Source organism: Microcaecilia unicolor, chromosome 2 (assembly GCF_901765095.1).
Source record: "Microcaecilia unicolor chromosome 2, aMicUni1.1, whole genome shotgun sequence".
NCBI lineage: Eukaryota > Metazoa > Chordata > Amphibia > Gymnophiona > Siphonopidae > Microcaecilia > Microcaecilia unicolor.
This window is the reverse complement of record NC_044032.1, coordinates 125,820,686-125,844,651: the sequence shown is the minus strand read 5'-3', so window position 1 is coordinate 125,844,651 and position 23,966 is coordinate 125,820,686. Positions and strand designations below refer to the sequence as shown.

General features: G+C 42.4%; 1 protein-coding gene across 1 annotated transcript in view; it reads left to right on the top strand.

Annotated features, from left to right (window-relative positions):
- The window catches only part of ARHGEF28 (Rho guanine nucleotide exchange factor 28), a 562,380-nt gene that overhangs the window by 171,951 nt on the left and 366,463 nt on the right, over nt 1-23,966 (top strand). Inside the window, 2 exon segments of the mRNA XM_030193284.1 lie at nt 1,044-1,191; nt 11,007-11,300. Of these exon segments, the coding sequence (XP_030049144.1) occupies nt 1,044-1,191; nt 11,007-11,300 (442 nt within the window).

Sequence of the window (23,966 nt, the reverse complement as noted above, 5' to 3'; positions counted from 1 at the left end):
CAGGATTCGTAGTGCATTGGTCCCCCTCACATGCCAGGACACCAACCGGGCACCCTAGGGGGCACTTGTAAAAAGTAAAAAAAAAAATTAAAATACCTCCCAGGTGTATAGCTCCCTTCTTTTGGGTGCTGAGCCCCCAAAACCCACTGCCCACAACTCTACACCATTACCATAGCACTTATGGCTGAAGGGGGGCACCCTTCATGTACATGCGAGTACAGTGGGTTTTGGGGGCGGTTTGGAGCGCTGCCATTTAGCAGCACAAGTGTAACAGGTGGGGGGGGGGGGGAATGGGCCTGGGTCCACCTGCCTTAAGTGCACTGCACCCACTAACAACTGATCCAGGGACCTGCATACTGCTGTCATGGAGCTGGGTATGACATTTGAGGCTGGCATACAGGCTGGGAAAAAAAGTTTTTAAAGTTCTTTTTTTGGTGGGAGGGGGTTAGTGACCACTGGGGGAGTCAGGGGAGGTCATCCCCGATTCCCTCCGGTGGTCATCTGGGCAGTTGGGGCACTTTTTGGGGACTTGTTTGTGAAAAAAAAGGGTTCAAAAAAGTGACCCAAATTCTCGCTTCTGGTGCCCTTTTTTCCCATTATTGACCGAGCGCGCCCATCTCTCCTCGGCCAATAAACATGCCCCAGTCCCGCCTTCACCACGCCTCTGACACGCCCCCATCAACTTTGTTCCCGCAACCGAGTGCAGTTGGAGGCGCCCAAAATCGGCTTTCAATTATACCGATTTGGGCGCCCATTAGAGAAAGACGCCCATCTCTCGATTTGGGTTGAAATATGGGCGTCTTTCTCTTTCGAAAATAAGCTGGATAGTTTATTAACGTCTATTTGTGGTTATGCTTAATTTTTGCACATATTACATTCCTGTAGTATGTTAAAGCATTTCATAGTGGAATAAGGCAGTGGGAAATAATGTTTTGGATTAATACTGCTAACTCTGATGAATGAAATATTTGATGTTCCAGTGCTGTGCATGTTGATGAGAAATTAGTGCCCAACTGTATGCAGATATTATATTCATTTTGCAGGGACAGAAGAGTGTGCTTGCAAAGTTTGAGAAAAATGTCTACCTTCCTGAAGATGCTGAATTCTACTTTGTTTACAGAGGGTCCCGTCAGAGGCATGTTACGTATGCACAGCGACTTAATGTGAACACTCTCCAGTCTTCTGTTCCAGGTGAGCATGGTTCCAACATGTGTCTCTTGTCTTTTTGTACGAGTCTTTGAGGTGGCTACTGTCGTAGAGTGATTTCAGGGTTGGTTGGCTGTCTGTTATAGCCCCACTACAACAGAGGTATGGTAAACAGGCAAACTCCCCAATTACTGTTTCAAATCCCCTCTCCCCTTTAACACAGGTCCTTTACTTCTTTGCTCTCTCCAGGACAAGCCCCTGTGGGAAGGTGGAAACATGCCAGTCCTCCTTGGGTCAAAAAGGCTCTACTCAATTTGTATCAAAGTTCAAATTTTGAGGCAACAATATTAATGAATAGCTTCTTTCAAAACTTTCCAATCACATGACAAGAAAAATAAAGGCTAGGTTTATTAGCTCACTTCCAACACCCACATATTTCCTGGAATTTGATGCCTATTCCAGGAATATATCCTCTGCTGGCAGGTAAATTAGCAAAACATAAAGAAGTTCCCATTTAGACCAACTATAATTCCCAGTGAGTCTTGATACAACAGTCCCAAGATAGCAAATGCCAAGACAGTTCTGTACCATGTGGCTCTTGCTTGTGTCATTTGGTCAGGAGCTCTGCACTCATGGTCTTTTAGCAAAGACTGGACTCTGCTCCTGTCTTCTCTTTTTTTTTTTTATAGAGCTGTTCACTCCCTTTTCCCCTTTTTCCACCCTCTCTGGCTAGGAATTTATCCCCACCTAGCTCTCTCTGCTGAGGCTTTAATTCTGGACTTCTCTGATTGGCTAGGAACCTATCCCCACCTAGTTCTCCCTGCCCAAGTTTTAATTCTGTAGCTTCTGCCTCCCTCCTGGCATTTCCTCTGTCTTTTATCTGGGGATTAAATTGTTTGGTTACCAGTCTCTCTCTCCATGGCATTTCAGAATTTTCATGTGTATGTCTGCCATTTTGGAAACCTACGCCTGTGAATGCTCCTAATTAACTACGGAGGCCTAAATCTTTATTTAATTTCAGTTTGGAGGGAGAAATAAACAACAGGAAATTAAGGAAGATATCTCCTTTAAACCTTCCTGTAAAGGGCTGGCTGAAAAGCGAAAGAAGAGAGTAGACTACAGGAGGTGAAGCAGCAACTAAAGGGGAGGATAAAAAGCACACTGTAGTAAAAGTAAGGATGCTGGAAACAGCCCTGGCACCATTTCCCAGAGAATTACTCTAACACTTAAAAAAGAAAACCCTATATGTATCAGGGAGCTGCTGCAACAGAAAACAACGAAGGAAAAAACCTCCATGGAAGGAATGAACCAAAGATGAAACAAAAAAGTGGAGTCAGTCAGTCAAATGTAGGAACCAGATGATTCTTTAATTGGATACTGGCAATTAAAGAATCATCTGGTTCCTACATTTGATTGACTGACTCCACTTTTTTGTTTCATCAGGGAGCAGCTGTAAATCTCTGTGTTGACATATTGGACATACAAGCACATTTCTGTCTGAAATAAGAAATACATGTGTAGATCTTGGTTCCTCCCAATTCCTACCCAGATTTTCACACATAAATATTGGCTTTCTGAAATCTGATTTTACACATGTATGTGATATACATATATAAAAGCTGGTATACCGCTCCCGTGGTATAATGCGGAACTTCGGAACCAGAACCAGTACCACCTAATAATGAAGGTCATATTATAATAAAAGGCCTGTGCATGTGTTTTATTAGCTTGCCAATACCCAATCAAAGACTCAATTTAATTTTTTAAATCATTTTAATGAATGCAAATCAAATTTTCAGTGGCAAAACATGTCAAATAAAATCCTTTTCATGAATGCAAATCAAACTTACAATGCACGATGGTAGGGTTTAGTGTTACATAACCTCTGTACGGTAGCAAATAACCTTTTCAAGAAGGCAATAAAATTGCTGTAAAACGTAAATTTAGTACTTGGTCACTTAATGAAAAAGTCCGTAATTCCTGACTGGGTCTCCATGGCATATGATTGACACTTAGCAAATTGTAGAATGCTTCTCAGCTGCATAACTTTTACAGGTTCTAAATCCTGAGTTCAATCCATTTTAAAGCAATTTCTAGCACATGTACTGCCTCAGATGAAATTGATACAAAATCATCCACTTCTTCAGGTAACTGTAGTGCCTCGTCTTTGTCTGAAGGAACCACGCTTCAACCATGTGAACTGGAACCATGTCTGAACCATATGAGTATTTTATACAAGGCTTATACAGTATAATCAAGCAAAAGACACAAGTTCCAGAAGCCATATTTACCACTGCATTGCAACCGAATTTGCATTATAATGGTGCACATTATGATGAGGGTGCAGTGTATTTACATGTGTAAATGCTGGCATTGTAATATTAGACAGACAGCAGAAACAAACAGGAGACAGTATACTGCAGAAGCAGATCAGACAACCAAATAGCAACAGCAATCCAAGGAAGGCCAAACATAGCAAGAATTTATCCAAATGTCAACTTTAATGGAAACAGGACCCAACCTGGCCAAGTTTCGGGAAAACCTTCATCAGGGGTCACATAGGTTTCCACAATACATTCAAGGATTCAAAGCATGTACTTCAATACCTGTGTTTAAAAGAAAAATGAGGTCCAATGTCAAAACTAAAAGAATGCAGCATAGAAAAAGCTCTGATCCAATTCCAAAGTCAGTAATATTAGGGCCTTAGGACTAGATTCTATAAATGGTGCTGAGAAATCAGCGCCGAAAAATGTGAATGTTGAGAATAGCAGCTAAGCATATAAGTGGCACCTAACATAAGGTGCCAACTGAGTCTATGCTGTAACAATGAGCGTAAATTTTGGAAATGCCTCCCAGAATGCTTCCAGCCATGCCTCCTTGAATTTATGTGTTCTAGGATTTCTGTGTGCATCATTATTGTAATTGGTTAAGGACAATGCATTCAGGGATTTTGTAGAGATAGGGGAGTTGAGCGATTGGATAAAAGCTATTTGAGTTGGGCCTAGATTGGTATCCTTTAGTTTTAGGTGTGTGTATGTATGTATGTATGTATACGTATATATATATATATATATATATATATATATATATATATGCTCATTTCCAAGAAGAAGGCACTATACTCTCTTTCAGACTTGTAATCATAACGTGGATGAGAGGGAGTAGATTGGATTGGAAGTGTTTTATAAATTTAGTGGGTAAGGGATCATGTGGGGCAGTGGAGGCATTGACTATATATATGGCCTGCTTGATCTTGGATTGTGTAGGCAAGTTGAAGGATGAAAGCGAGCTACATAGTGTGGAACCTAGGTTAGTATGATGGTTTATTGGCAATATGGGGTTTACAGAGGGAGGAGGAGTGCCGAGAGAATCACTTAGGGAGGTTATTTTGTCAGCAAAGTGGGTCACCAGATCTTCTGCTGAGGGTAGGTTATCTGGTGGGGTTTGAGAAGAGGTAGCTGTGGTGAGTGATTTCAAGATTTGGTACATTTTTTGGAGTATGGCACCTGCATAATTTGATTGGAATAGCATTTCCTTTTTGCCTATGGGTTAGTATGTTTGTAAGATTGGGCCAAAGATTTAAATTTGCTTAAGATGTCATTTCCTCCAGATACATTCTGTGTGGTGTAGTTGGAATTTCAAAATATGAAGTTCAAGACTGTATCAGTTATCCTTTTGATATTTATGAGCAGCAGGTGACCATGATTTTAACAGGGATAATGTGGTATAGGCAGTGTGTAGTTTGGTGTTCCATTGGTGGACTTGATGGTCAGATGCCTATAATAAGAGTAGTTCAGGGATTAAATCAATTTCTTTGGTGAAGGTCACCTCATGTGGTGGGGATGGATCTGAAGGGAGACAAGTGGTCTCCTCCTCCCCCTCAGATTCCTCTATACATATTCAGAAGTGTTCTGACTCTGATTCATAGAAATACATACCAGGAGATATTCGAGTGTCTGCCTGCTTCAAGCAACTGACCTCTTGGTTAGGCCTGAACCTGGGGCATTGAGGCACTGGAGACCTCTAGTTCACTAGGGTAGCTACCTCCTCCTCCAGTGGGCTGGAGATCTAGAGATCTACACCAGTGTGGTTTGCACTGAACTCGATGTCCTTTGCGGTCTCGGTGTCAGTGTGTATTTCCCACAGGCAGTGAATGAACTTTGTTTATCAGTTACACTACCTTGAGCCTTGGTATTGATGCCTTTGAAGTCATAGTTCCTTGCCATGAAAACGAGCACTCCATGTGATCCTCGAACTTGCTCATGGGCTGTTACTCGAAAGCTGTCATCAACAAAGACTGGGCCATCACAGTCAGAGCGACCACATCCTCTTGAGTTACTTGAGGCATATTGGGAGCTAGATATTGGCTCCTTAGAGGATGTCTCACCCCCTATGAGTGGTCCTCAGGTGCATGAGTGCTTTGAGGGTACTGGTGACATCTGTGCTTCAGTGCTCTTGGCGCCACACTTTGAGGAGTTTCAATGTCAGTGTGCCCCAGCCTTGGCCTGTTATCTGGCATCTTTATCTCTCAGTACCAAAGAGGATGAGGACAAATCCTTCCTCATCCTCAGGAAGGGATCAGAGGATGACCCAGTGGCATAGCTACAGGGGCCTTGGCTGTGGTATCAGTGAAACTGAGCATGAGCGACACTTTGCACATGCTCAATTTCATTAAAATCAAGCATGCACAACGTAAGGGGAAACAGGGCAGGCAATGCCGGCGGAGAACTGCTGGAGAAAGGCTTCTACTGGCGGGGTTGGGGACCCAAGGTATGTGCAGTTGCGAAGGGGGGTGAAGAGCAGTGTGGAGGCAGGCCAAAATGTGCCCCACAATTTTGTGCTCCAGACCCCCCAAACTTTGAGGTCCTGCTACACCCCTGATTCTGATGACCTCTGTCGACATTAGAAGTGGAGGGTGATTGATACACTCTTGATGCTAATGCATCCCCAGTGTTTGATGCAGCTCTGGGAGCCATGGGGACTGGTGTTTCTGATGCCGCTGAACCGGGCTTATCTGTGCTAAAAGTACATTTGTATTGCTTCTCTTAACCATTGCTTCTCCTCTGATATTTGAACACAGGAGACAAAGGAATCATATTCGGGTCCCAGGCTTTGCAATCAAGCAAAAGAAGGTTGTACAGTAAATTGATCATTTGAGAAAAAACAACATATATAAGATAACAGAATAATATGAAAAATATGAAAGTGTAAAAAAGGTCATGCAAATCCACTATGAAATGGAATTTAAAATTATATACTGAGGAATTTAAGAAATTTACCTAACACACATACATGAGCTCATAATTAATCTATAAAGTGCTACACATTTCCAAGTGATTCAATGACACTTAGAAAAGAAAGAGTCCTTGATAGAACTCTTGTTAGCCAGAAAAGTAGAAAGATGAAATGGTTCAAAAAGAACCCCCCCCCCAACATATTTCAAAGATTGATATCTGATAACATATTTACGAGGATATGAAGTTCCCCTGGTTTCATAAAAAATGCTTTCAACATTTCTGGATATCTCTAGAGACATCTGGAAAAACTCTAATCTTCAAACCAGAAAAGGTCTTTATTTTTGAAAACAGCTTCAAAATCCATTCTTTGTCTGAACTAAGAGCAAATACAGCATTCAAGGTAGAATAGGTTGCAGCTTCATTATTAGAAGACTCCAATAAAGCTGAAATATCCCTTCAGCATATCTTTTGCAATAACCATAGTAACACTAGGGAAATTTATGCAGTACAGATTACTCCTGGAGAAATTTTCCAAAGATTCATATTTGCCCCTGTGACGGAGTGAGTAGTTTAGGGGCAGGAAATACTCCCTCAATTATGCAGTTCAGGCCCCTTTCAGCAGATGGCGCTAGTCTGCTGAGGCAGAGGCTGAGGCAGATACAGTTCAGTTACCTGACAGCAGGTGGCGCTGGGCTGCAGGGGCTGAGCCTGAGCCAGAGGAGTGGGGCTCAAGCCAGGAGGGAGCTAAATGCCCTCTGGCAGTACAGACCAGAGAGGCCATGATATAGAGACTCCAGGTCCATGGAGAGAGAGACAGTGAGCAAGAGGCCCCAATACAGAGACCCAGAGAAGAGGTTAAGGAGGAAAGAGTCGCTCAAGAGAATCATAGAGTGTCCAAAATAGGAGGGTTACATTTTTCATTATCTACCTAACCAGTGTGTCAGACTTGTGAGTTCTTGTACCAAGTAGAGCACTGCTGAGCTCGGTACTCAGACCAGGCTCTGCTTGGTGGCCGGACAACACCGGGTTTCACCTGCGCTGACCGCCATTCCCCAGAGGTTGAACCCCTAGGTGCGGGCAGCCTGCAGGACTTACGAGACGGAGCTGGAAGCGGGGTGGTAAATGTATCGGCCAGGCAGGCAGCAGGCAAGAGAGTGATTCAGGTACAGGCAAAGTCAATAGGCAGGCAGCAGGCAGGGGAGTAATCCAGGAACAGGCAATGTCAACAAGCAAGCAGCAGGCAGGGGAGTAATCCAGGTACAGGCAATGTCAATAGGCAAACAACAGACGAGAGTAATCCAGGCACAGGTAAAGTCAGTGGGCAGGCAGCAGGTCAAGAGGGTAATCCAGGTATAGGCAAAGTCAGTAGGCAGGCAACAGGTCAAGAGAGTAATCCAGGTACAGGCAAAGTCAGCAACGAGGGACAAGTAGATAAGAAGCAAACTACCGAGCAAGTAACACCTACCAAAGTAGAAGCCGAAGCATGGAGTCCTGGAAGAGCTCAGCTGATAAAGTGCTGGCGTCTGACATCAGCAGGAACCAGCAGGGAGAAGGAGCACAGCCATAGGACAAGAGCAGGGGAAGGAGGAACCGGAAGACCAATAGGAGAGAAGCATGGGAAGCCAGGCAGAGGAAGAGCAGACACAGGTGGGTGGAAGCAAAGCAATCAGGGAGCCTGGAAGCCAGGCAGAGAGAGAGCAGACACAGGTGCATGGAAGCAAAGCAATTAAGGAGCCTGCAACCACCACTCTCTGAACAAACCCAGAGAAGAACTACACACGCATTGCTTAGGGCAGTGCCAGTCAAGTGTGCGTGTCGATGGGACGCCGCTTGCGTTGAGGTAGGGGACATGACACTGTGATTGCAGTATTTGACATAGAGTCCATGTGGAAGGTATCCATGTGGAAGGTACCCATGTGGAAGGTATACATGTTTAGTTCAGCAAGTCTCTCCTCATACGTCTTGTAACGCAAATCCCATACCATTCTCGTAGCTTTTCATTGAAGCGGTGCAAAGAAAAGCTACAAGAATGGTATGGGATTTGCATTACAAGATGTATGAGGAGAGACTTGCTAAACTAAACATGTATACTCTGGAGGAAAGGAGAAACAGTGGTGATATGATACAGACGTTCAAATATTTGAAAGGTATTAATCCGCAAATGACCTTTTCCGGAGATGGGAAGGTGGTAGAACGAGAGGACATGAAATGAGATTGAAGGGGGGCAGACTCAAGAAAAATGTCAGGAAGTATTTTTTCACGGAGAGTAGTGGATGCTTGGAATGCCCTCCCGCGGGAGGTGGTGGAAATGAAAACGGTAACGGAATTCAAACATGCGTGGGATAAGCATAAAGGAATCCTGTGCCGAAGGAATGGATCCTCAGGAGCTTAGTCAAGATCGGGAGGCGGGGCTGGTGGTTGGGAGGCGGGGATAGGGCTGGGCAGACTTATACGGTCTGTGCCAGAGCCGGTGGTGGGAAGCGGGACTGGTGGTTGGGAGGCGGGGATAATGCTGGACAGACTTGTACGGTCTGTACCAGAGCCGGTGGTTGAGAGGCAGGGCTGGTGGGTTGGGAGGTGAGGATAGTGCTGAGCAGACTTATACGGTCTGTGCCAGAGCCGGTGGTTGGGAGGTGGGGCTGGTGGTTGGGAGGCGGGGATAGTGCTGGGCAGACTTATACAGTCTGTGCCCTGAAGAGCACAGGTACAAATCAAAGTATGGTATACACAAAAAGCAGCAAATATGAGTTATCTTGTTGGGCAGACTGGATGGACCGTGCAGGTCTTTTTCTGCCATCATCTACTATGTTACTATGTTACCCAGATTGCAAGGGAAGTATTGAAGTGAACCTGCTAGGAGTAGTCACTACGAGTACTAGCAAGTGTGAGTTAGTGAAACTGGACTTCAGGATACCTAAGGCAATGAAGTTTCTTTTTGTGTGAAATGAATGCCATCTGTTTTTGTGAGAGTAACAGACTTTTGGTCACAATAAAGACTTTTCCTTTGGTTTACCCTGTCTGCTGCCTATGTCTGTGAACGGTCCATTCCTGATTCTAGTTCATGCTATCACAGCCCCTTAAATTTTTAACGTTTTTGACAATTGTTGCTTGTAATGTTTGGGTTTTAACCACATATTTCTCTAATTTCTCCCCTTGATTAACCAACACTATTAAATCTGAAGAGTCTTTATCAACTTTCAATTCTAACCACTGAACTCCCTGGTCTAAGCCATTAATCTGAGGGATCAAAGCTTCTTGCACGTTGGAGATCATTTGCCAAATAGTATCAAGAGTAATTTCAGATGGCTCAATTAAATGGAAATTAGGTAATTCAGCCATAGATATCCACACTTTAGATTTATTGGAAACTTGCTTACCTGACACTCCATTGATCACCATGTCTCCTCTTATGCTGGTATTCACCTCTTCTAGCTGCTCACAGGGACTCCCCAAGCGTGAGCCCTTTTTTTGTCATCACGTTGTTGCATACCCTTCCACTCTACAGTGTCTCCAAGACTCCAACATTTCCTGGTAGGGACATTGCAAGAGCCGTGACTGGAGAACTGCAGTGCTATGGCTGTGGAGGAGGTGTTCTTAGATTGGGACTCAAACTGACTTCCTGTTCAGGAGACGCTGGGGAACTTCAGTGTGTCAGTTATACACAGCCATCTTGGATCCAACTGGAACACTTTTTAAAGTCACTGGGAGCCCTTTTTTTGGGTCATATCCATAAAAATAACTGCAGTGAAATAAAATGACTATATGATGAAAACTTTATTTGACTAAGTTTCCAGGGCCTAACAAGACCAGAGAGAGCTGATGGAAATTAAAGAAGCTTCAGACTCCCCAAAACTTACCTAGGGCAAATACTGGGGAACAAAAAGGGGCCCTGCATAACAGTGACAAGATTTACACAAGGAACAGGCACACAATTTTGATGTGTGCAGAGAACAAAGCAACCGAGCTGCTCCATAGAGAAATGACACGTGACAGCGGCAGGTGGAATGGTGCATGCACAGTGCAACACACTCAAAAGCTTTGCAAACAAGCCGGGGAGTGGTTCTTTTTCAGGTGCTCCATTGGACTTCACCCACATGTGAAAGTAAAATGTTCTACTTGTCCTTGTAGAAAATGATTACCATTCACGAAGGGGCCCTTTTACAAAGGCGCCTAGGCACCTGTGCGCATCCAATGCACGTCAAATTGGCACTGTCACCCAGCTACCGCGTGCCCCGGGCAGTAATTCTATTTTTGGCATTCATGCACTAATTGGCAGTTGGCTTGTGCTGCATTCTTACTGCTCGGTTAGCGCATGAGACCTGCTAAGTCAGTGGGTGACATCAAGATCTCAGGCTGAAAGTGGACGCGTTCTGGTTTTCATTTTGCCGCATGCCCGTTTTCTGGCACATTTTAAAAAATCCCCTTTTTTGCCAGGCTTGCTCATGAACTGGACCAGCGAGCTTCTAAAACATGCGCCTACACCAGCGCAGGCCACTTTTGGGTGCCTTAGTAAAAGGGTCCCTAAGATAGCTATAAATGTTTTTTTGCCATGTGGTAGAAATTCATGTGAAAAATCTTATTCTGTTTGGAATCTCTCTCATATTATTCTTGCTTTAATTGCAGGGCATGATTCTCTGGAAACAGTATCTGTCTCAGTCTGCATGTACACTAAGCGATATTCACCAGTGATCGTGGGCTGTGGTTCTATAACTTATGTACAGGATATGGCATGCAAACTGTCAAACTTCCTGGTTAGCCAAGTTGATTCTATTACTTCTGCCAGTCATCGGACCATACTTGATCACTTTGGATTAACAGTAGTGGATCTGCATTTACTAGATCATGATGTGATGATGGCCATGCTTCATTTATCCTTGCCTTCTACTTGGAATGTCCTTGGAAAACGTACAGAAGGAGGTAGGATTTAATTTAAAGCTTGTTATCATAATGTTCTTGCTCAGTGTGATTAACTGTATGTAGGAGTTTAGATATGTGGATAACGTGAGGATAAAGACACGTCTTGTGAGGATACTTCTAAGAACTTAGTTTAAACGTGGGGGACAATTTTCAAACTAGGCACATAAAGGTGAAGTTTGCCCAATACCTTTTCTCTGCAAACTTTACATGTTTTTCGCTTTACGAATACTTCGGTAAAAGTCGATACACACATTTCCATACAATATTTATTTATTTATTTATTTATTTATTTTATTGCATTTGTATCCCACATTTTCCCACCTTTTTGCGGGCTCAGTGTGGCTTACAATACGTTGTGAGTGATAGAAATACAATTTGTTACTACTCGGTTATGGATTACATTGTGAGGAGTTAAGCGAGACAAACTCAGAGTATCAGTAAGGAATATAACAATGGAAAAGAGCATTGAAACATTGGGGGAACAACGGGAAACTAAAAGGGGCAGTGCATAACAACAAGAAAGCATATGGTATACATTTTCTGTGAGTAGAAGTATGAGTGTGGTGAGATTACAGGGGATGAGAAATTCAGAGTGGCTGTATTGAAGCATTATTGAACCGTGGGTGTGGGCTTTATGTGTTTTGGTTCTTTCCGTAAGTATTCTCAAAAAGATGGGTCTTCAATAGTTTGTGGAAGGTGGCTTGCTCGTAGGTCGTTTTCAGGTTGCGTGGCAGTGAATTCCAGAATTGCTTGCTCATGTAAGAAACGGTTGACACGTGCAGCGCCTTGTATTTCAAGCCTTTGCAATTAGGGAAGTGGAGGTTGAGGAAGTTCAGGATGATCTTTTAGCATTTCTGGGTGGTAGATCTATTAGATCAGACATGTAGGCTGGGGCTTCACCGTGAATGATTTTGTGGACTAATGTGCATGTGTTTACCTTTGAAGTGGCTAAAGTATGCATGTAAACATGATTCCTGCCCCAAATGTATCTACAAGAATGCTTTCCCTATGTGTGCATAAATTGCAGTATGCATAAGTTAATGTGCTCATAGGTGAACAACGTTCAAAAAACTATTTCTGCACAATGAAGTCAGCCAAACACAAGAGAATTGATATTGCATATGAAAGTACAAGTCTGACCTTAGCTATCTACAGAGAATGTTAGACATCTAGAGCAAAAAATACAATGAAAGTGGGAAGTGGACAGTGGCCATTGTTCACTTTCCACTTTCGTTGTATTTTGTGCTTCCAATATTCCTTCACCTTTCAAACATCTAGAGCATGCATTGATAGCTCAGGTACTGTCTCCATACACAAAGGGTAAAAGATGAAGGAAGCTCATCTGAAGATGGGGTAGGCGAAAGATCATGATGGACATAGCAAAAGCAGAAATAATAAATCCATTTTCTGCTTGTATTTCTTGACCACTGTATGATCTAATAAAGCTAGGACACTGGAGGCAAAAGCTTGACTACAGAAGGAGTACAAGCAAAACTGAACTACTTTAAAGCTGATTTGACCCCTTATTAATATCAGTCGCCCAGCTGTTCATAAAGTATTCATTTAAGTTCCTGTTGGACATTTATATTTATTTTTTAAGGACTTCGGCAGTATGGATAAGATTCTAATAAGTCCTGGGTGACAACTAGTAAGTTTTCTGTTCAAAGAAAGGTATTAGAAAGAGTTATTAAGGAACAGATGATGTACCTTGAAAAACAGCAGCCAGTAAGCATGGGCTCAGAGACATTTAGAGGGGCATAATCGAAAGGGACGTCCAAGTTGTGTTGAGGATGTCCTTGCAAAACGTCCCAATGGAGGGGCGGGGAAACCCATATTATCGAAACAAGATGGACGTCCATCTTTCGTTTTGATAATACGATCAGGGACGTCCAAATCTTGAAATTTAGGTCATCCCTAGAGATGGTGGTCCCTAGATCTGGTCGTTTCTGATTTTCGGCGATAATGGAAATCAAGGACGTCCATCTCAGAAACGACCAAATGCAAGCCCTTTGGTCGTGGGAGGAGCCAGCATTTGTAGTGCACTGGTCCCCCTGACATGCCAGGACACCAACCGGGCACCCTAGGGGGCACTGCAGTGGACTTCATAAAATGCTCCCAGGAACATAGCTCCCTTACCTTGTCTGCTGAGCCCCCCAACCCCCCCCCCCCCCAAAACCCACTACCCACAACTGTACACCACTACCATAGCCCTTACAGGTGAAGGGGGGCACCTAGATGTGGGTACAGTGGATTTCTGGTGGGTTTTGGAGGGCTCGCTGTTTCCTCCACAAATGTAACAGGTAGGGGGCTCATGAGCCTGGGTCCGCCTGCCTGAAGTGCACTGCACCCACGAAAACTGCTCCAGGGACCTGCATACTGCTGTGATGGAGCTGAATATGACATCTGAGGCTGGCAAAAAATATTTTGAAAGATATTTTTTGAGGGTGGGAGGGGATTGGTGACCACTGGGGGAGTAAGGGGAGGTCATCCCTGATTCTCTCCAGTGGTCATCTGGTCATTTCAGGCACCTTTTTGTGCCTTGGCCGTAAGAAAAACACGACCAGGTGAAGTCGTCCAAGTTCTCATCAGGGACGGCTTGTTTTTTTTCCATTATGGATCAAGGACGTCCATGTGTTAGGCACGCCCAAGTCCCGCCTTCACTACGCCTCTGACATGCCCCCTTGAACTTTGGCCGTCCCTGCGACGGAAAGCAGTTGGGGATGTCCAAAATCGGCTTTTGATTATACCGATTTGGACGACCCTATGAGAAGGACGCCCATCTTCCGATTTGTGTCGAAAGATGGGCATCCTTCTCTTTCGAAAATGAGCCCATTAGGGGCTTATTTTCAAAAAAAAAAAAAAAAAATCCAAAAAAAAGTCATAAAGTGGCAGAAGAATGTTTTTCTCTCAAAAATGTCCAAGTTGCAATTTTCAACATCTTGATTTTAGACATTTTGCTCCACAGTTAGTCCAGATTTCAAGGGGTCGTGTTTTAGGCGGAACCTGGGCGGCCCCAAAAGATAGAGGGTTTTCTGCAATAATAGAACAAAATGAAAAGGTCTAGGGACAGAATTAAGATGTTTTTGGCTGGATCTGTTTCAATCATAACTAAGTGACCAAAAGGTGCCTTAAATGACCAAATGGCCATCGGAGAGATTAAGGCATAACCCCCTTACTCCCCCATTGATCACTCACCCCCTCCTAGCCAACTAAGATGTGTCAGTGACAGTACATAATACCAGGCTCTATGACAGCTTCATATATGATGGTCATTCCGATTAGAACAGCAAGCAGGTCCCAGGAGTAGCCTAGTGGTCAATGCAGTGGACTATAGAGAAGGGGCCTAATTACATATCACAATTCACAAATAAACCTCCACTATTTTATTCTGTTATTCTGTATCTTAAGAAGGGTCATGCAGAGCAATATCATCAAAAAATATCAAAAAGTGGAGAAAAAAGACTTCAGAAACAATGAGATACACATCCACTAGTAAGGCAAACCTTCATTATCTGTGGGTGGCTCTCCCCAATCATTACTCATAAAATAAACTCCACTTATTTTCAATCTTTTAGCAAAAATGACCAAAAAACTTTTAGAGATACTGAATTCACTTTGGAAAGTTTCAAATATATGATAACGTCTAATTGAATAAAAAGTACTTATCCTGGGAGCATTAAACCATATTCTTGGAATCCACTTCACCAATCCCGACAGGGGTTCCCTGTTTCACCACCATAGGTTGCTTCAGGGGAAATACTTATTTTATCAACTCATTCTAAGATAATTCGCCACCACAAACTTTCAAAGACACTTTCCATGCATGACTTTCTCCCAAATTTTTATGTAATCTGCTTTTATCTTGTTGATTTCTCAGTGAGCAGATTAGCGCCTCTTGTTTTTGTTTTTGACCCTTCTTGAGATACTGAATAAAATAGTGGAGGTTTATTTGTGAATTGTGATTCTTTACTTCACTGATTCTTTGAGTGTGGCCCAGTTACATATCTCACTCTAATAGGTACACTTGTGGTGGAATGTGTGAGCCCTTCAAAATACACTAAATACCTACAGGACCTATATATAGGTGACAACTGCAAGCTTGAGAGCTATTGTAGTGGTGTACAGTGAGGTATCTTTCGGCACCTGGAGGACTCACCATACAATATAAGGGGGTTATGATGAGATGTGTACCTGGGACCTTTTATGTGAAGTCAACTGCAGTGCCCAGTCTACTAAGAATGATGGCCCCTAGACATCCCAATGGCTGGTTTTTGGGTGTTTTTTTCTCTTGGATGTTTTATTTTCCAAAATGGTCCCAAAAGAAAAACGCAGTGAACACGAAATGTCTAGGAAAAAGGCAATTTTCAAACCGAAAAGCTAGATGTTTTTCAGGTTCCAGAATGGTTATATCCACTATTCAATTTTTGGATTTTTTCAGGAAAATGGCCAAAATTGGACTTAGATGTTTTATTGAAAATGCCCCTCCACGTATCCTCAAACCAATGAGGTTGACTTGTTTTAACACTTTGGCTTTAACAATTTGTTGGAATTATTCTGTTTCAGAGCTGGAACCCTAGAAATCCTGTGAACACAAATGATGCATTCATTTGATTGTGTATGAGTCGTTTGTATTACATAGTAACATAGTAGATGATGGCAGAAAAAGACCTGCATGGTCCATCCAGTCAGCCCAACAAGATAAACTCATACGTGCTACTTTTTGTGTATACCCTACCTTGATTTGTGCCTGTCCTCTTCAGGGCACAGACCGTATAAGTCTGCCCAGCACTCTCCCCGCCTCCCAACCACCAGCCCCGCCTCCCACCACCAGCTCTGGCACAGACCGTTCTTAAGAAAGAAATTTCTATGCAGAATTTTTCATGTTTTAAGGTTGTCTCCATTTAGCCTTTTAATTTGGTACAATACAGCTATGAACACGTACGAGAACCATTATTTTCTGTCTCCAAAATAAGAATGAATTACAAATAACATTTGTATGTGCCATCATCTGTATCTGTATCTACCTCCATAGCAATAGCTTGATCTTAAGCACTAACTCTTCAGCATTGAGCTCCACAGCAATATTCAGTTGCTCTGAACACCAAATCCGATATGGCCAATTTGTATTGAACAAAGGCCAGGGTGCTGTGTAGCACTTTTTGGGATTAGTGGAAAGATATAGAACCTTTATTTCTAGTTCACTACCACGCATCTTCATATGTGGCGGAGCTACTGTTAGTGATATGCAATTTATCCTTAAAATCGAGCGTGGTACCAGAAGATTGGAGGGTGGCCAATGTAACACAGATTTTTAAAAAAGGTTCCAGGGGAGATCCGGGAAATTATAGACCGGTGAGTCTGACGTCGGTGCCGGGGAAAATGGTAGAGGCTATTATTAAAAGCAAAATTACAGAGCACATCCGAGGACATGGGTTACTGAGACCAAGTCAGCATGGTGAAATCTTGTCTGACCAATTTACTTCAATTCTTTGAAGGAGTAAACAAACATGTGGACAAAAGGGAGCCGGTTGATATTGTGTATCTAGAGTTTCGAAAGGCATTTGGCAAGGTACCTCATGAAAGGCTACAGAGGAAATTGGAGGGTCATGGGATAGGAGGAAATGTCCTATGGTGGATTAAAAACTGGTTGAAGGACAGGAAACAGAGAGTGGGGTTAAATGGACAGTATTCACAATGGATAAGGGTGGTTAGTGGGGTTCCTCAGGGGTCATTGCTAGGGCTGCTGCTCTTTAATATATTTATAAATGATTTAGAGATGGGAGTAACTAGCGAGGTAATAAAATTTGCTGATGACACAAAGTTATTCAAAGTCGTTAAATCACGAGAGGATTATGAAAAATTACAAGCGGACCTTACGAAACTGGGAGACTGGGCGGCTAAATGGCAGATGACGTTTAATGTGAGCAAGTGCAAGGTGATGCATGTGGGAAAAAAGAACCCGAATTATAGCTATGTCATGCAAGGTTCCACGTTAGGAGTTATGGACCAAGAAAGGGATCTGGGTGTCGTCGTCGATAATACACTGAAACCTTCTGCTCATTGTGCTGCTGTGGCTAGGAAAGTGAATAGAATGTTGGGTATTATTAGGAAAGGTATAGAAAACAGGTATGAGGATGTTATAATGCCGTATCGCTTCATGGTGCGACCGCACCTTGAGTATTGTGTCCAATTCTGGTCACCGCATCTCAAGAAAGATATAGTGGAATTGGAAAAGGTGCAGCGAAGGGAAACGAAAATGATAGCGGGGATGAGACGACTTCTCTATGAGGAAAGACTAAGGAGGCTAGGGCTTTTCAGCTTGGAGAAGAGATGGCTGAGGGGAGACATGATAGAGGTATATAAAATAATGAGTGGAGTGGAACAGGTGTATGTGAAGCGTCTGTTCATGCTTTCCAAAAATACTAGGACTAGGGGGCATGCGATGAAACTACAGTGTAGTACATTTAAAACAAATAGGAGAAAATATTTCTTCACCCAACGTGTAATTAAACTCTGGAATTCGTTGCCAGAGAACGTGGTGAAGGCGGTTAGCTTGGCAGAGTTTAAAAAGGGTTTGGACGCTTTCCGAAAGGACAAGTCCATAGACCGCTACTAAATGGACTTGGGAAAAATCCACAATTTCGGGAATAACATGTATAAAATGTTTGTACGTTTGGGAAGCTTGTCAGGTGCCCTTGACCTGAATTGGCCACTGTCGGGGACAGGATGCTGGGCTCGATGGGCCTTTGGTCTTTTCCCAGTATGGCATTACTTATGTACTTATATATTCTCTTCTGTTGTCTCTTCCTAAGTTCTTTGGCTGATGCCATAGTTGTCAGATGTTGCACATCTTTTTATGTTCTTCCACAAAAGTGATGTTTTTTTCCAGTCATGAAGACGTTTCAGTGCTCATGAGTTGGCCTCAGTGAGACACTGCACTGTGCATGGGCTATCCTCAAGCAGTGAACCAATGATTCAGCATAAAAAGGAACATGTTTAGAATCTGCTGTACTATGATTAGGGCTTCTATTCTTAGGTGTTCATACATTGTAGGAATGGTTCCTGACTGGTTAAATAATGCTTAAGTTAAATAACGTGGATATTCAGCAGGAGATAACTGGTTATCTGCTAACTGGCTATATTGTGTGACATAGCCGGCTAGGTGTGGATATTCACTGCCAAACCGGCTATGTTGAGTGATCAAAACAGGCTGCTTAAATAGCAGGCCTATCTTTGACCACTAAAAAGTTAACCGGTTAGTGCAGAATATTGGTATAGCCTGTTAACGTTTTAGCAGCCAAAATAAACCTGGATATTCAATGCTGGTTTCAAGATACGGTGCAACATTAAATATCTGGGTTTAACTCCCGCTGCGGACGGCAAACACGCTGCCTGAATATTGGGTCCCCAGTGTTTACTGGTGTTTTAGTGCAACAGGTACCGTTGTAGGTATCATGTCTGGTGGAATCAAATGTGTTTGTGTCACCTAGGAGTCAGCACAGGAAAGGCATAAAAACTGAGTAGAGGGTTCAAGACAAGCCAGAGGAAGGGTGAAAGAGTACTAGAGGAAGTGGTGTTTATCCGGTAAACACTTATTTATTTATTTTTTTGTTTTGCACCAGGAGTGTTTTATGATCAGTGTTTATTGGTTAAAACCTAAACTCAGAAGCCCTGTGATGCTGTGCTGATTAGATTAATGTTGTTGGATAGTATGCTATTTCTTCTAGTACTGCCTGCAAGGATTTGAATTCTACAGCTACTATATTTAGGACTACTTTGTGCCATATTTTTTCTTTCACATTTTCATTTGCATGAGATCACAGAATATTTATGTTTAATTTTTTTTTACGGGAGTTTGCCATTTATTTAATACGTTTATACCTCACCTATCCAACCATCTAAGCAGAGTACAATATAAAACTCATAAAATATAACATAAAACATCATTAAAAAAAAGTATAAACCTCCAGGGCTTCTTTTACAAAGCCACGTTAGCAGTTCCCATGTGGCAAATAAGAGGAAGACCAAAGGGATTAAATGGGCTTCCTCTCATTTGCTGCACCGAGAATCAGCAGTGCAGTTTTGTAAAAGAGGCCTCCAGTGCTCCCACTCAAAAAAAATCCTGAGACCCCTTCCCTCAAGCAAACGTTTTACAAAACAACCAGGCTTTCACCTGTTTTTTTTTTAATTATTTTTGTATTTTACTTTTATCAATTCACAAATTAAACAAGAATATTCTTGATTCAGAAAAGATAGGTAATATTAAACTTCATAGTACATACATTTTTATAATAAACAATTTATATTATTATCTATTCTCTAGTCCACTGGGACATAGAAGATAGCTGGTGCATAGGCAAAGGGAGAGAATTCCACAAACAAGGGCCAGCAACCAAGAAAACACAGTTTCAAATTTCCTTCAAACACACCTGGTGAAATGAAGGAACAACCAGCAAATTCAAATCTTGAGACCGCAAAGCTCTACCTGGACAATAAGTTTGCAAACACTGCACCAAAGTCAATGGAGCAACACCCTGACGTGCCTGAAATACCAACGAGAGGAGCTTAAATTCAATATGCTGCACCATAGGCAACCAATGCAACATCTTCTACTGAGGTATAATGTGTAAATTTTGACCCAAATTCATAAGAAGCCGTGCTGCAGAGTTCTGTGCAACTTGCAAAGCCCGCAACGTGGAACGGGGAAGACCATTCAGGCTTTTACAGGTTCTTACATCTCTTCATTTAAAGCCTTATTACAAATAACAGTGTCAATGGGGGAAAGAGTAGAATGATAACTAGCAAATTGAAAGAATAGATAATATTATGTAATACACTGAAAAGAAATGTTGCGGTACTAGAATTATAATTTTCCAGTATCTGTGTTGTTACGTATAGCAGTGCTTCTCAACCCAGTTCTCAGAGCACATCCTACCAGTGAGGTTTTCAGGCTATCTGTAATGAATATGCATGAGAGAGATTTGTATGTACTGCCTACTTGGATATCCTGAAAACTTGACTACCTGGGGGTGCCATAAGGACTGGGCTGAGAAACACTGACATATAGGACAACATTGTCAACAGTTAAGCTAATCGCTTGTGTGCAGTATATCAGTTATGTACACAAATTGAGTCTTTTTGACCATCCATTAAACTAATACATCAGATATTAAATATTTATATCAGAAAAGCTGTTCATTTATAGAAAGCCTTGATGATATGCATAGGACTAGAGGTGTGATGGTGTCAGCCCATAGAAGAAGTGATTAGGGAGTTATTTATTGTGAGAATGGTTAAAACAAATGTGGATACTGAACAGATGAATAAGCAGCTTCAAAAAGATGGGCTTTTAGCCTAGATTTGAATTGGACGAGAGAGAGAGAGAGAGAGAGAGAGAGAGAGAGAGAGAGAGAGAGAGAGAGAGAATCACAGAGAATCACATGCCAACTTGGGATGTCTTTTCCAGGCATACAGTGTAGCAAGTTGAAAAGAGAGTCTGGAGTTAGTGGTGGAGGGAGATGGATACAGATAAGAGTGACTTACCAGATGAATAGAGAGAGATAAGAGAGATACTGATGAAATGCAGAATGAATACACTTGTAAGTTAGTAAGAGGAGTTTAATCTGTATATGGAATTGGATAGGGAGCCAATGAAAACAGGAATTATGTGAATATGTGACATTGATAGAAGATACATCATGCAGCATAATTTTGAACAGATTGAAGAGAAGAGGGATGGTTTAATGAGAGCCTGTGAAAAGCAAGTTGCAGTAATCTAAGTGTCAAGTGATGAGAGTGTGCATAAGAGTTTTGGTAGTGTGATCAGAAAGGAAAGGGTTCATTTTACTAATATTATAAATGACAGATTTTAGCAATCTGTTGGATATGTGCAGAAAAAGAGAGAGAGAAGTCAAAGAGGGCCCCAGGGGGTTACAAGCTGAAACAGGAAGCATAAGAGTGTTATTCACAGAAATAGAGGTGAGTTAAGGGGAGAGAGAAGAGGCTCAGTCTTGGCTGTGATGAGTTTCAGATGGCGATGAGACATCCAGGCAGCAACGCCAGACAAGCAGGCTGAGATTGGGCCTTGATTCTTGCTGAAATTTCTGGCGTGAATAGATAGATCTGGGGGTCATTAGCATAAAGATGATATTGAAAACCATGGGGTAAGATTAGAGCACTAAGGGAATAAGTGTATAAAGAAATGAGGTCCCAAAACAGAGCTCTGAGATTTACCAACTGTTAATTGGATAGCTGTGGAGGAGGATCCAACAGAGCATACACTAAAAGTGCAATGGGAAAGATAAGATGAAGACCAAGATAGAACAGAGCCCTGAAATCCAAGTAAGGACTACATATTAAGGAGTAGGTGATGATAAACAGCATCAAAAGCAGAAGATAGGTCAAGAAGGTTGAGGATTGAGTAAAGGCACTTGGATCTGGCCAGGAGCAGGTCACTGGAAACTTTGGTAAGGGCTGTTTCTGCTGAATATTGAGGGCTAAAGCCAGATTGTAGTGCATCAAGAATAGCTTGAGATGAAAGAAAAGACTGCAGTGGTGAACAGCACATTCAAGTAGCTTATATAAGGAAGGGAGGCGAGAGATGGATGTTAATTGTAAGAGCAAGTAGGGTCCAGATACAATTTTTTGAGGTGTAGTGTACACCATGTTTGAAGGCATCAGGAAGAGTTGCAGTGGAAAGTGAAAGATTGAGGATATGACTGTCACAAGGGATGACAGTAGGAGAGACAGAGCTGAGTAGATGGGTGGAAATGGGATTACAGGAACAGGTAGTGAGTTTGGAGGAAAGAAGTTGTTCAGTTCCTTCTTCAATGATTTTAGAATAAGAAGAAAGGGTTGCAGGATTTGAAGGAAAGTTGTGGGAATGAAGTGAGGAAAGGGAAGATGAAGGTGCTTGGTGGAGAACTCATGGTTAATCTTGTGAATCTTGTCATGGAAGTACTCAGCCATATCTGACAAAGTTCCTCTTGAGAGACTCCTGAGAAAATTAAAAAGTCATGGGATAGGAGGCAGTGTCCTTTTGTGGATTAGGAATTGGTTATTGGACAGAAAACAGAGAATAGGGTTAAATGGCCATTTTTCTCACTGGAGGTGGATGAATAGTGGAGTCCTGCAGGCATCTGTACTGGGACCAGTGCTATTTAACATATTTATACATGATCTGGAAATCAGAATGACAAGAGATATGCAGACTGTGAAAAATTGCAAGAAGACCTTATATTCCACTACGTTTAAAAGAGATTCTAAATGGATTACAAACAATAACAGGTGCTCCCACCCCATTCACTGCATCACAATCAAGCAAGGAGAACCAATGGATGGGACATAGTTTTGGAGCCACCACCTCCCTTGTACTCTGTGCAGCCACATATACCTCACTACAGTCCTGGGTGAAGATAATGGCAGACAAGGACCAATTGCCCATCTACATTATTCAGCTGATGTCACAAAATATTTTCTCTTATCCAAGTCAGTTTTATCACAGTCCTTCAAATTAGATGAGGTTTTGTGGTTACACTGCACCAGAAACATACTATCTGTGTTCTAGTCACCCTGTCGTGTATTTCCAAATGTATCACCTGATTCTGCCCTAATGAAAACAATTTTACCAAAGGTCCACCTGAGACCTGTAGTGAAGTCTTAGTCACTCTGGATAGAAGAGAGTTCACTTTGCATAGTATTTATTGGCAAGGGGCATTGGCTTCACCAATCAGTGCTGTCCTGGGGTCTGGTCTTCATCCAGTGAGAGCACATGCAGGGTCAAAGGAACATTGAGTTTCTGAGGCACAGCCATGTTTGCAGGTCTTTATATGTCACATTGCCCTTTGCCCTCGGCTAATCTGTCTTGCTCAACAGATGGTTTTCCAGAAACCACAAGTACATTTTCAGCAAAACTTCCACTTATGAGATTTGAGTTCATGATTTGTTGCACATCTAACAGATATCAGTCAGTCACCGTATAAACCACAGTGATATTTGCCCAAGACTAGGTGCTGTGGTTTTGTGTGTAGCCCTCACAGGTGTAGGCCTCATTGCCCAGTCCCTATTTTTAATGTCTAGCAATGTTCCTTATTCTCCTTCTTCTGTAGCTTGTGGCTAGCTACTGGGCTATTTAGAGTAATCTGCAGACTTTACTTTTGAAAGTAGGTACGGTTTTTATCTGTTATTTTCTATGTTTCTGTTTTTAGTTCTTGTGCCACAGAAATGAGACTTAATTCACAGGATCAAAATAATTAGTGCCCTGATGTTCTCTGTTCACTCAAGATCTGACCATTCCTGGACCTAGGAGTTGGAGTTTCTCTATTCCACTTAGTTTTAAACTACCTCTTAAAAGACTCTATTTTGGGCTGTTGACTTCCTGTTTGGACCTATCTATGAGACAAGAATGGTTTACTGCTGGGGGAGGAGCAAGATGGCGTCCTAGCTGTGCTCACGGAAGCTCTCAAACTGTTTGTTGGAATTTTCTAACTTTTCCCCGATTTCTAATTATGCCTCATACCAAAAGAAAGGGGATGACAAAAGTGCAACCGTCAATTGCACTAACGTCGTCTCCCAACCAGCAGACATTAGACCGCTTTGTGAGAAGCTTACCTCTCGATACCGGCGTGGCGATCCCCGCATTGACCGACAACGAAGGAGCGACGTCGG